General features: G+C 34.1%; 1 protein-coding gene across 1 annotated transcript in view; it reads left to right on the top strand.

Moving 5' to 3' along the window:
* Positions 1–1,108: 1,108 nt before the first annotated feature.
* LOC129806189 (protein lozenge) overlaps positions 1,109–13,952 on the top strand; it is a 53,406-nt gene continuing 40,562 nt past the window's right edge. Inside the window, exons 1-2 of the mRNA XM_055854591.1 lie at positions 1,109–2,199; positions 6,023–6,262. Of these exons, the coding sequence (XP_055710566.1) occupies positions 1,965–2,199; positions 6,023–6,262 (475 nt within the window). The 5' untranslated portion in view covers positions 1,109–1,964. The remainder of the gene's footprint in view (positions 2,200–6,022; positions 6,263–13,952) is intronic.

Below are 13,952 nucleotides of genomic sequence, written 5' to 3' on the forward strand. Positions count from 1 at the left end.
GGCGTTATCACACTTGCACATTAAAATTTTAATGTGATTCACATTAATTGTCACTTGTGAGCGTCCAAATATGTTATTTGTGTCTTTGAGTCACTTAATATTTGGGGTTTTTCTATTTATTGATAAAGAAATGGACTTGGCCAGCAAAAATAAGTTTAAATTCACCTAAAGCATAAATATTTTTCACATTAAAAAATTAAAGAGAAAATCGCATTAATTTTTCGAATTAATGCTATAAATCAATTTATATCAAATTGTGCGGGCCAAGTCTACCTTTTTATCAACAAATAGATCAAATTTTGAATATAAAATGATTCAAACACACAAATTACACATTTGGTCTCTCACCAGTGACAATTAATGTGAATCATATTAAAATTTTAATGTGCAAGTGTGATAACACAGACTCAGTGAGGAAAATCACATCAAAATTTAAAAAAAATGCAGAAAAGCCATGATTGAAAAACTAAATATTTTCTAAACATCAATGGCAAAGTGTGCAAAATGATGTCAGTGACCAGACTTGTTATCATTTCCTCGTGAATGAAAAACAAGCGCGAAAACCTCTAATGGATGAAATTGGTCAATCTTCTAATGCAAAACTTCCGGGCAGCATTGTGGTCTATCGTATGATAAAAATTGCATTTTCTTTTCACCCACTTTGAACTTCCCAACCACATTCATCAATAATTCAATTAATAAATCCACCACGATCCCATTTAGTTCGATTTCTCACCTCTTTTTTTTCTGTCTCACCAGGTGAAAAGTGTCTCATAGTGAGCCTTACGTCTTAGGGAATTTTCCCTGGTTTTCCTTGACTATTACTCGAAAGCTTATAGCAAGTTTCCGGACAATCCCCCGCAGATGGGTCTTGCTGTGTAAGACTCATTCACTATCGTCATTCATCTCACATCTTGACCAAGAGGGATTTGTCCATGTGTGAGAGAAACAAACATTTCAGTCATGAAATCAACGAGTCTCTTGGCCAAATGGTTTTCTGTAAAATTATATCCAACTCTGTTATACCTTCAGGCTTTGCCCTATTGCGCACTCACTTGCACAGTATCTGTGAGAGCTTTAGGCACTCTACACTTCATAGACTCTATTTAGTCACCGTCTTGCATGATTCGCGAACACACCTGTTGTTAAGTACTCTCTGCCGACAGAGGTGTCAGTGTTCCTTCTGAATTCTAGTGGACATTTGATCGACATCCTTAAGAAAGTTCCACTGTATCCTCCACGCTTCCTTGGAGATTTCCTTGGAAAAAAGCATTTTCCCACGGATTTCATTTTTCGCGATTTCCTTGCGATTTTTTCGCCGTGAAGTATTGAGAAAAAGAGTGTGCAATCAAATGGTAAAAACCAAGATCCACAGACGTGGTAATTTCTGTGATGTAATCGAAAGTGTGTTAATTCTCCGAAAGTGACGACGAATCATCACTATTTGAATACAAGTTTTTTTCTTTGCCTTTCCTTCACTACATGCGTTCCCACTGCGAAAATTCCCGCCAAAATTTCTTACAGCACCGTGATAAGTGCTTTTTAACTCACTTGGATTATTAGAAGAAAAACCGTAAGAAATGAAAGTAATCAACGCAAGTTTATGTTGTGATGCTGAAAAAAAGAATGCACCGTGGAAATTCCACAAAAGCGATGACTAAGTGAATATCATTGACTAAAATTTAAATTTAAACCACCCAAAAAAAACATCAAAAAATTGATGACTAAAATCAATAAATACTGAGAAACCAAGTGAGATTTTCGGGAATTGATCAGAGATTCAATCACCTCCGAAGGTGTTTCCCCAGAAACTCCAAAATCCGCGAGTGTAGTGCTCACAATCTTGAAGATCAATCAGTGATTAAAACGGAAGTGACTGGTGAAAAGCAGAAAATAAAAGATTTTTCTTGTGGCCAAGCATTGTGAATCCAACTGCCAAAATAGCTCCACTAAATTCCACGCGGATGCATCTGCCAGCGTCGGGGGCAACGGCAGTGCAGCAGGCAGGGGGCGGAGGGGCTAATTGTGGCAACGGCGGCGGTTTGGACGCCAGCACCGCAAGTGATTGGGGTGATCACAAGGGGGGTATGCTGGAACCCCCCGGCACGAGTTGCAGTGGTTCACCGCCAGGATCACAAGATCTCTGGTGGACAGAACGGCTTGTCTTCGAAGCCCAACAGGAATATCCTGGTGAATTGGGTGGGTGCGCTTTTTCCACTCAATTACCCAAGAAGCATTTTTTCTGAATATAGTCTCGTAGATTTCCCTAAGTAATGCATTATAGAACTAAAACTCTTTTTATTTGCTTATAACGCTCTTGGTTCCATCACTGAGATGACTATAAGTAAAGTGGCGCACTCTTAAGGATCTTAAAGGCTTCTATAGGAATTTCAACGGAAAATTCTGACTTTAAATCTTGTAAAAGTGCACTAAAAGACTTTTTTAATACCTGGTTCTATAAGACAGCTGTTTTGCTTCTTGGGTACTCTTCTCTTCGTTCTCTTCATCAAACGTTTTAACCCTTTTGAATCAGAATCGTTTTGACTCGATTTCCTAAGAACCTCTCCAGAACCATTCAAATGAGGATAATTTAATATCTCCTGAAACCGGACTAAGACTTTTTCGCTTCTTTCAATTTTTATTCTTTACAAGAAGCGAAAAACGATCTTAGTCCGTTCTCACCAGATATTGCACTCTATTAGAACGTACATAGTCGAATAATCTCGAGGATAATTCATTTCGAAAAGTCTCTTTCGAAATACAAAATCCCTTTGAGCTTTGCCCTCCATCTCCTGCATAAAACTCTCTGTTCTAAATATCATAGAACAACTGCACTAGTCAAAATCACCTACTGTTAAGTCAAAATCGAAAAGGAAAACAAAAAGAAATAAAGTAAAACATTTGGAATCCATCAGGAAAAACAAAATCGATGTAAATAAAAAGGTCAAATTGATCCTTTCGTGATCCTTTCGGGTGGTCAAATCTACCCTTTCAAATGGTTCATTTCGACACTGTCCGAAACCTTTTACGAAAGTGTCAAATTTGAGAAGTTCTTCGAGGATCCTTTTCAAAAGAACCACCTGCTGAAAACCCTCAAAGTAGGGTAAAGTGATACAAGTTGGAATTAGTGTTACAAATTGGACAATTCGTCGGTACAAGTTGGACATGGCTTTTTTCTTGATAAATACAGTACAAAATTTGTTTTTAAGCACAAGGAACCAAATTGTAAAACTAAAACATTAAAAATATACAAATAAAAATCAAGTGCTAAATTTATCAAGAAAAAAAAGCCCTGTTCAAATTGTACCATTGTCCAACTTGTACCACTTTACCCTATAGGGGAAAGTACTCTCCCTTCGAGCGTTCATGCCTTCGAATAATGTTAATTTTCTTTAAGTTTTCTTAAGAGCCTTAAACACTTCTATTAAATATTAGTTAGATTATTATTATTTATTGATAATTATGTGACAATTATGTGGAAATCTCTTAGGAAAAGTAAGAGAAATTCACATTATTCGAAGGTATGAACGTTCGAAGGGAGAGTACTCTCCCCTATGATTTTTTTTGTAATTTTTTTTTAGTATTACTGCTCGAACTCCACGGAGAGAGCAGTATATACAGTGGCGGCCAAAATAATAGAATCACTTTGCAAAGCATTATAGTTTTTTAACTTTTGTATTTGTAGGGTTGTTTTGGCCGCTAGAGGTCTCTATTTTACACAGAATACGTCAAAAGTGAAATTCAGTTCGGCCAAAAAAAAATGGAAAGCTGTCATTTATGGTTTCTAAATGTGGCTTTATTTAAACTTATTCGATTTCTAGAAAACATTTTTTAATTTAAATGAAAGTGCTCCTATAGTGTTATTCAAACCAAATTTCACAATTGATCTACAGTAGAGTCTCGCTATAGGCCATCGCTCTATAGTCCACAATTTATCGACCGTTGATTTCAAAACACTGATTTTATGTTAGGTTATGTTTTCTGTACGCAACAAGCATAATTATTTTAATATTTTTGGAAAACTTTATTAAGTATAGTTGTGATAATTGTGATCCATAATGAAGAGAGCAAGGACTAGTACCACAATCGCAAAAAAAGTGGAAGCCGTCGAGAAATTTCAATACTAAAAGTCGTTGATAATTTTAAAAAATTACATGGACTATAGTGCGACCCAAGTGTCAAATCTGAAACCAAATATGGACTATAACGAGACTCTACTGTATTCTGTGAAGAACAGAGACCTCTAGCGACCAAAACAATACTTATCTGACGTAAGGTAATTATTTGAACATTTCTATATCAAAATTATTTAAACGAATTGAAATAAAAAAAAATGCTAAAGGTAAAATAGTCAATAGTGGTGTTTGTGGAGGTGATTCTATTATTTTGTCCGCCACTGTATAATCCCTCGATTTTTTCACCACCAAAAAATGCTGTGATATATGTTAGCTACACAAAGAGATTGAGAAGCTGAATTACATTATGATATGGCTCAGTTCCACTTAAACATAGGAGAAAAACCCAATTTCAAAGGTGCCCCACTTCCCCCTACATCAAAAATACTTTCGCATGATTCATCGTTTACCGGTTCTCAACCGATTTGAACCGATTTATAAATGACTCAAAATATGTCCAAAATACACCTTTAAAAACTACTTATCGAATATGAACCGGTTCAAAACCGATTGGAACCGGTTCAATTTAATCAAAAACTCCAATACCTTTCCAACAAACCCAAATGTGATCGATTCGGATGAGAAATACACTCTCTAGAGCTTTTTTAAACCTTGAAAAACCGTTATTAAGAATGATACCAATGATACAATGGTATTTATCGTATCTATGATACAATGGTATGGAAATCGAATTTTGAGTTAATGCCCATATAAAACGAAAAATTTAAATGTGCAAAAAACTTTATTATTTTCCAAAATTTATTTTATCTTGAAAAAAGAATAGTAAAATATACTACTAAAAAAATTAAAAACATGCAAAAAACTATTCAAATGACAATTTGGCAACTTTGACAACTTGTTCTAAAATTGTCAACTTTATAAAAAACACAAACTAAGAAAAATTTCAATGACTTGAAATTTTGAGAACTAAAATTGAGAACAGTTTCTAGCGACAATCGTAGCAGAAAACAGTGCCTTCATGTGGTCGACAAGGTGGTCGCTTTTTTGTTTTCATTTAATAAATAAAATCCTTTTTTCTACCGAATTACAAATTCATTTGATCTTAGAACTAAATTGAAGTTAAACGAATCTTAGTAAAATTTTTAAACTGAATTGAAAGTAATCTTGAAGAAACAAAAATTGTTGGTATTTTGTCATTATTTCTTCTAAATAGAAGAATACTCTTCTTAATAAAAATAGATAATTTCTCAAATATATAAAATTTCCTATTATTAACAAGCTTTTTTGAATCACACTTGTCTTCGAAGGTTAAAGTTCAACGGTTTTTCCAATTCACCTATTTTGACTAGTCTTTAAGTTTATGGTCATTTCGCAAAAGTTGTTTTCCTCTAATTTGCACTCCTTTGAACCCAAAATTTGAAGAGAAATTCATTGAACGATCTATCAATAGCAATCTTATAACTTTTCTTTTTAAACTTGTTTTGACATTATTTAAACAAAATAGGTCAACAAAACGAATGCTTTCTAAATAATCGTGCCCTTTAAAATAAAACAGAATATTTTGTTTAAAATAAATCATTAATATATCAATTAATAAATATATTTCAATTCAATAAGTTCAATATTTCAAATTCAAACCCTAAAAGGATTATATTCTACTAAAATTATGTTCATTCACCTCGCATAAATCTCTTCCAAATGTTAACGAGTTAACGTGCAATCTCAGACTAAATTTTGAGATCGGTTACAGCAAGTTTGAGTTCATTTGATCTCTTCTTTCGAGATCTTTACACTGAATCCCTATAAGGGCTTTCAGTGAAGTAAATAATAATGTATGGCATTATCTAAGAGGAGTAAAGCAATACTTAAGAGAGTTTCTTATGCAGTTCGAACGGGAAGTCCATATTTCCTCTGTTCAGCCCTTCCGACCCATTGGCGCTCCAATAAAACCCTCCCGATCGCCTTCAAGGTGGTCGCCCTTGTGGACGTCGGTGATGGAACAATGGTGACGGTTAGGGCTGGAAATGATGAGAACTACTGTGCAGAACTGAGAAATTGCTCGGCCGTGATGAAAAACCAAGTTGCCAAATTCAATGATCTTCGATTTGTGGGCAGAAGTGGTCGAGGTGAGTATTATAAGAAAAACCCTAAAATTTTATTGCCAGTTACCTAAACAAATGAAGACCCAGTCTACGTATATATACTAAAAGTAATCCGGATTTATTCCAAAGTAATGACGAATTTAAGAAGATTTGATAAAAGAGAAAGAAGAGTACTAAGGCTGCACATTTTGAATATATCTCCTTAATGACATAATTGTTCCCAATTTCGCTGGAACTATTCCCAACTCGCCATATGTATGAAGTGTAGCTTCATGACGTCAAATGGGTTCCGGTCAAAATCCCGAAATCCAAAAATCACGAAAGCCAAAATTCTGAAAGAAAAAAATACCGAAAGCCTATATCTCGAAAGCCAAAATCCTGAAAGTCTAAAATCTGAAAGACAAAATCCCTAGCGCCAAAATTCCGAAAAGGTCAAAATAACGAAAGCCAAAATCCTGAAAACGAAAATCCGGAGTAAGTTAAAATCCTGAAAAGTCGGAATCCGGAAAGAAAAAATCCCAAAAGTCAATATCCCGAAAACCAAAATCCCAAAAGGACCAAAGTCCTGAAAGTCAAAATCCAAAAATCCCAATATCCCAAAAGCCAAGTATCTGAAAGCTCTGAAAGCCGAAATCCCGAACGCAAAAATTTCAATAAGATCGAAATCCCGAAAGCCAAAATCCCTAGTATGTCAAAATCCTGAAAAGCCAAAATCCCGAAAGAAAAATCCCGAAAGTCAATATCCCGAAAACCAAAATCCCGAATGGACCAAAATCCCGAAAGCTAAAACATTATTTCAGTAAATTGGCAAATGACCTTGAAAAAGTGAAATATTTTTGATAATTTTACTTCAATCCAATACATTTTAATTTAGTTATGACACTAAATTTTAAAATTTTAATTCAATTCACCTCAATTTTCAGATCGTCAATACACGTTTTAAAATGTCAATTTTGATTTTAAATAAGTTCACTTTTTAAACTTTAATTAATTTAGTGAAAAAAGACAAAGTTTAAAAAAATAGTTAAGATAGATTCAAGTGGAGTAAATGTTTTTTCAGAAGAAAATTTAAATAAATGTTTGTTTGTCAAATTCGGTTTCATATTTATGACACGATCAAAATTGCTTCCTTACATGGATAAAAATTTCTAATAATTCTTCTTTACAAGGACATGTGTCCAAAATGATTTTACGTGATTTCATGATTTTACGATGATTTTACGATGATTTTATGATGATTTTACGTGATTTCAAAAACATTTCTGTTATTCTAGAAATGTTTCTACACTTGTAAATACGTTTCCGTGTTTCTTTAATGCGTTTCCGTATTTTTTGGAAGCGTTTCGGAATTTTTAATATTCTTTCCGTGTTTTCTAAGATATGTTTCTAAGTTTCTAGAAACCTTTACAGGTTTCGTTACGCTCCCTTGTTTCTATTAACTTTTCCGTATTTCCTGAATTCAAATCAAAATTTCTGAAAAAACGTTCCAGCGTTTCTGAAACCATTTTCGTGTTTCTTAAATGCGTTTCCAATGAGCTTGAAGAAACATATCTGTGTTTCTTATTGAACGCCGTTCCGTATTTCTTAAAAGTATTCTAGCTGTTAGAAAACTTTCTAGCTTAATTAAATACTTCCGTGTTTTTAAGCTTTTAGAGATATTAACTTCTTGGACAAGTTTCTGCTTTGTTTCTAAAATTTTTCGTATTTGGTTGATTCATATCAGGATTTATAAGAACATTTCAGCTTTTCTAAAACCATTTTGGTGTTTCTTAAATACGTTTCTGATGAGCTTGAAGAAACATTTCCATGTTTCTTGGATGCGGTTCCGTATTTCTTAAAAGCATTGCGGGATTTTCAAAACATCTTTCCAGTTTCACTTAACAGTTCCGTATTTTTTAGATGTGTTTCTAATTTTGTAAAGACAGCTACGTGTTTTATGGACGTGTTCTGTTTTTATATAAACGTTTCCCCGTTTTTAATAACTTTTCCGTGATTCTTGAATTCATATCAGCATTTCTAAAAACGTTTCAATTTCAACCAACGTTTCAGCCTTTCTAAAACTATTTTCGTGTTTCTCAAATGCGTGTTTGTTGAGCTTGAGAAAACATTTCCGTGTTTCTTGGACGCAGTTCCATTTTTCTAGAAACGTTTCCACATTTTTTTGTGTTTCTTGGTGTTTAAAATTATTTCTGAGTCCATTAATTACGTTTCTGTGTTTATAGTAACATCTTTGGAAACCCAGGACACGTTTATCATCCAAATAGTTTCTGTTTATTTGAGAATAAACAAATCAGACTAAAACTTAATCTAAGAACAATTTTGCTCTAAGATTAAGTACCGTATATACAACACCGTATAAACAAATCGATGAGACATTTTTCAATGTTCAAGGGGTATTGCATTAAATGGGGAAAATGGTCTGCTGACAAATGAAATCATGATTCAAAATTGGCTCTTTTTCCCTCACTTGATATTTGATTTGTTTCAACTGTCAATGACAGTTGAAGCTGATGAAGAGAAGTTTCATTTAACCCCAACCGCGATTTCAATTGAAATGCCCCCAAATAGACAAAATCACCATCAGTTGATGGAGAGATGATGGAGAATGGCAATAGACCATCCTGTTTTTCCATTATTATCACTGTATTACTCTTCCACTGGTCCTTTGATATGTACATTAGTCTTTGGTCCATTCTAAACCCTCCTCACAGCTTCCCAATTCTATTTTAGCCAAAACATGGGGAAACTCAATAAGGAATTTAAAAAAAAAGAGCACATTCAAACAGAAATGAGTTAAGCGGATTTGTATCTCAACAAGTATCAACAATAAACAAAGATCAAATAATTTTTTTTCTGCATGTTTCGGTTAAACATTGTCATTCAACCCCAAAAACGATTTACTCCCTGTTTCCCATAATCACGTTAAATAGGCTTTAACCCCTATTCCAACTTTGACCTTTTCCCCTGCTACAATTCAAGGAGGAAATATCCCAAAGATAAAAAACGTCGCTAAAATTTTGTAGAATTGTTTGTCTTGAGAGATAAAAATGTAGTCTACGCAAAATACACTTAAGAGAAATCCGAAAAAGTCAAAATAACATTCCGGGAAAATTAATTTTATCCTGCAGAATTGATCCGAAATCGGGGTTAATATTACCCTTTTTAGGTGTATTATGGGTTAAAGTTACCCTTTTTCATGTTAATTTTATCCTTAAAAAGATGTAAAATTAACATTAAAAAATGTTAATATATTTTTACATCTAAAAAGTGTTAAAGTTATGAGTAAAAAAAGTTAATCGCAACCTCTTTTTTTCTCAGTGTAATCATAGCTATTGCCTATTACCCAGCGAACACATTTGTCTGAAAAAGCAGTGTTTTCAGCATATCATTTCTGAGCCGATCAGCAAAAATATGCTAACTAGTCAGCAATTCTTGAACAAAAAGTGCTAACCAAATATATGGAAATGACACTGCTTCTCGAATGTCGTTTTAAGGTTAGCAGAGTTCAGCTGAAAATATATAATGTGTTCAGCTGAATTGAAATCGGTTAGCATTTAGCATTCGCTGAGTACTTTTATTGCTCAAACTCAAAAAGAGGGATCTTTTAGTCCATTAATTAATTTTTAACGACCTGGAGAAAAAAACGTTTCAAGATATCGACTTTTGGTCTGCGGTGACCCCCCATAAGTGAATATTATCTCCAGACATTTCTTTCCTTTTTACCCAACCTTTCCTCCCCTCCTAAATTACGTTTTTTTGGTTTATTTCAAAAACGTTTCCTTGATCTTTATTCCATCTTCCAATATGTTTTGGAGGTAGTCAAAGTGAACATCCATAGTTGTCCAAAATATATTTCGATATCGAATTTTTTAAGCATTAAGTTAAACCACTTTTAGAGCCCATATCTTAACCGATTTACTTAAAAATGCGTTCTCCGGAAAGGCCTTGAAATATCCGATCCGACTGCATTAGACTTAATCCTCTCGTTCCTTTCCGATTTGAGAGCTCTCTCAGGTTTAGATTTTTTTCTGTACCGATTCGAAGGTATATCAGAGAGAACTTACCTAAAAAAAAATGTTGTAGTGTGTTACACATTTTTAAAAATTAGTTGAATATTACACAACTATCATTTTATATTACACATTAAATTTTATGTGTGATTTTGGTGTGTGGTTAGATGACTGTACAATGTATAAGATCTATATAAATAAACCGGGAAATGTGAGTAAAATTTTACACAAAAAAATCATTACACATTTTCGATTTACACTAATTTTTGTGTGAAATTTCTGTTCCGATTCGAAGGTATATCAGAGAGTATTTACCTAAAAACCAGTTATAAGTTCGAACGTTTAAACCGATGAGTTACACAAAAGTAAGTTCATCAAAAGGGCATTTATTTTAATAAAATTGCAGTTCAAACGTTCTGACATCCTAAAATTCCACTAAACTTTTTGCAGCAAATGTTTACACAGTGTGGTCGTTGACGATTGAAGTGTCAAGAATATCGAAATTCGAAATGGCAGAACAATCAGTGCTAAGGCGGCGAGTACGTGATCTTACACTTTAGGTTCACAGTAGATTTTCGAATAGAATTCACTTGCCTTTGGAGCAGTTTTGCCTCTTCGAAAGATTATTACTGAACGGAGCCTTAGGTAACGAAATGAATCGGTAAAATACCTGTAAATAATGCACATTTTTCGAAAATACTTTTATATTGTTCTGTATACTTGTTACTTATGTAATAGCATTCTAAAATCCATTGTTCTTAAGCAATTTTCGAATTCGAAACGGTTTTCTTATTTGTTAATCAATTTAATCGGTAATGTACCAGTGTACGGCAGCAGCACAGATGAGATATTGCGAAATAAACATCGAGTTTTCATTTTAGCCGAGACACACATAGAGAAGTTGCAATAGATGGTAGGTAAATTATATCTCAGGAACGAACCACTTGGGTGGATTTTACAAGGTACAGCGGTACATAGGAGTGTGGTGTAGTTCGTAATAATGGTGTCTACACACTAGAGGCAATTTTCGTCAAAAATTGCCTGTTTTAAAAAAAAAATCTGACGTTTCTGTCTACAAGGATAAGGTAACATTTCTTTAAAAAGACATTTTTTCAAGAAATTGCTCCTAATCTGTAGAGGCCTTAACTCCGTTCAATCCAAACCATATTAGTGTTACAGTAAATATATATCGTATAAGGCAATTCGTCCATTTTAAGACAAATTTCCCTAAATTAGCAATATCTTCTAGATATTTCCTCCTTGAAAATTTTCCTCCTGTGCCAGCTTTTTGTTTTAACTTTCTGGCCGAATTCTCCCACTATTTTATTCACTCTCCATCTCGCCCAGAAATGCACTATTTGCTGTATTTTTCGCGTGTGCTCACCAACCGCGAAGCATTTTTTTATGCTCCCCCTGCAAACAGGGAAACACCCACTCCATTTCCCAGAGTGTTTTTCACCACCCTCACTTGGCCACGGTTCGCTACCCACGACCAGGTCTCACCCTCCTGCACTTTCTGACCCTCTTTTTTTCCACAGAACATCACAAGTTTTTTTTTTGTGATATTAGTCCGTGGAAAAATGTACGCAACAACTGCGGTGAAAATTCAGGAGAATGGGTGTGAGAATGATACTTTGTGGGAGGGTGAGAGTGATACAAAAAGCCCAACCCTCATGCGTAAATATTGCTTGTTCATTTATGCCACAATTTACAACACAAATTTCACTATTTTCCACCCACCCGTGCCAGGCTTATTCATGGAACAATTGCTATTCATCGATTTTGGCTATTTTATTTCCTTCAAATGCCATTTTATGCATCACTGTAACTCTAGAATTTATAATAACTGCGATTTTACTAAAATTCATTATGATACCAAATTTAAGCTAATGGCATGATACGATTTTGAAACATTTCTCAAATGGCTTAAATACGATGGAGGTTGTAAGAAGTCAATTTTTCAAGAAAATAACCCAAAAATAACCTAAATTTCACTCACAATTTGATAAGTTTTCTAATAAAATTTTATTTGAAAAATGTATAATATTTTAAAATCACTCTGAATGTCTCACAAGTCTCTGAAAAAATTGGTCATAAAAATCGTTGAGGGATTAAGAACACTTACATGTCACTGGAATTGAGAACAGAACTGATAAACCCTTTGGGTTTTAAATAAGGTCTCAAAATAAGTAGCATCTATTCTCAAAAGAACGAAAAACTTGATTAAGTTAGCCACAAATAACGAATCTAATTTCCCCTTTTCGCCACACTCGCCGCATCTGTTCTCAACTCGCCACTTTAACAGTTCGCATCTGAATTGTGTCACCAAGCTGTCAAACTTTTATTGTCTGAGTTCTATAAAATGAACATTTGCAAATAATCTAGTTTATACTCTACCGAAATTCAGGATTTCTTACAAGACGTACAGTATAGAAGTATACTAGTATTAATAAAGTATCAGGTTACCAAAAAAAAGGGATTTTAATTGCCTGATCGTTTGAACATTTTGAAGTCGAATCAAATTTAATGCAACTGTACTCATTTTCGCCGCAACTGTTCCTAATTGTCGCAAACAAGATCGTCACTTGTTTTCACTTTTTTAGAAATCGTTAGATTAATAATTATGAATAAAGAAATAATATAATTATGATACAGGTAAAAATTAGGTGAGATTCTTAACAATATCACCCACCTACTATAATCCTACCAAAATTTCATATCCTCCGATCGGGCCCAAACTTTGTCTAAATGTGTTTCATGATTTCCTGATCACGAATATATGGGTGGCTAAATTATACGTGGCTAAATTATATTATTATAATTATCAATCAAGATTTCTAGAAAAATTATCACTTAAGATTGGACAACATAGGCAAGTAATCCTTTAAATTTTGAAAAAGCAATAAAATTGATTACAATTCTGAATTTCCTGATCATCGAGAACTGGGCTAAACCTTAGGTCTGAAGCCGGCCTTACGTTCCCGGTCGGCCGCTCTTTAGAGTTTAATAGTTCCCAAACTATGGAAGATATTGCGGTTTTCGGCAAAGAGTATATATCGTATGAAAATCACAACTTGGTGCATTGACACCCCACCCCCCAGCCCTCCTTCTACCATTTTGAATACCCATATTTTTTTTATTTTCTCAATAGCTCCGCCCCTATGGCATCGATCAGGCTCAAATTTTAGTTTAGCTAGGCTTGAGAGCTTTCGATCAGTACCAAACTTAAGTCTCCTGAACTCCCTGACCCAAAGTATAGGGTGAGTGTGCCAAATTTCGGCATAGTTGCATGCAAGCGCCAAGGTCTCAAGTTTGAAATGTAATATTTTTATTAAAAATTGAATCTTTATTAATCTTTTCAGGGAGAGTTGCTTGGAACCTTTTAGACAGTTTATCGTCTTTATTTTCTCTAAAATTATTCTTAATACATTTTAAAATGAAGAGAAATGTAGACAAAGCTTTAGTGGCCTATTTCGGCCACCTTAAGGGCTCAATTAGACTCGAGAATCCTCGAGAATATTTAGTGTGTAAAATTTGTCAGTGAAGGTTTAGGTAAAGAAAATTTATGCAAAGAACCTCTAATCGATAATCCTAAGCCCTCAGTGTATGTCAGTTTGGAAATAAATCCTTTACTGTCAAATTTTAGAAGCTAAATATTCTCGAGGATCAGGCTGAGTCTATTTGGGTCCTAATTCTCATGGTTC

The sequence above is a fragment of the Phlebotomus papatasi genome, chromosome 3, assembly GCF_024763615.1.
Source record: "Phlebotomus papatasi isolate M1 chromosome 3, Ppap_2.1, whole genome shotgun sequence".
NCBI classification, from domain to species: domain Eukaryota; kingdom Metazoa; phylum Arthropoda; class Insecta; order Diptera; family Psychodidae; genus Phlebotomus; species Phlebotomus papatasi.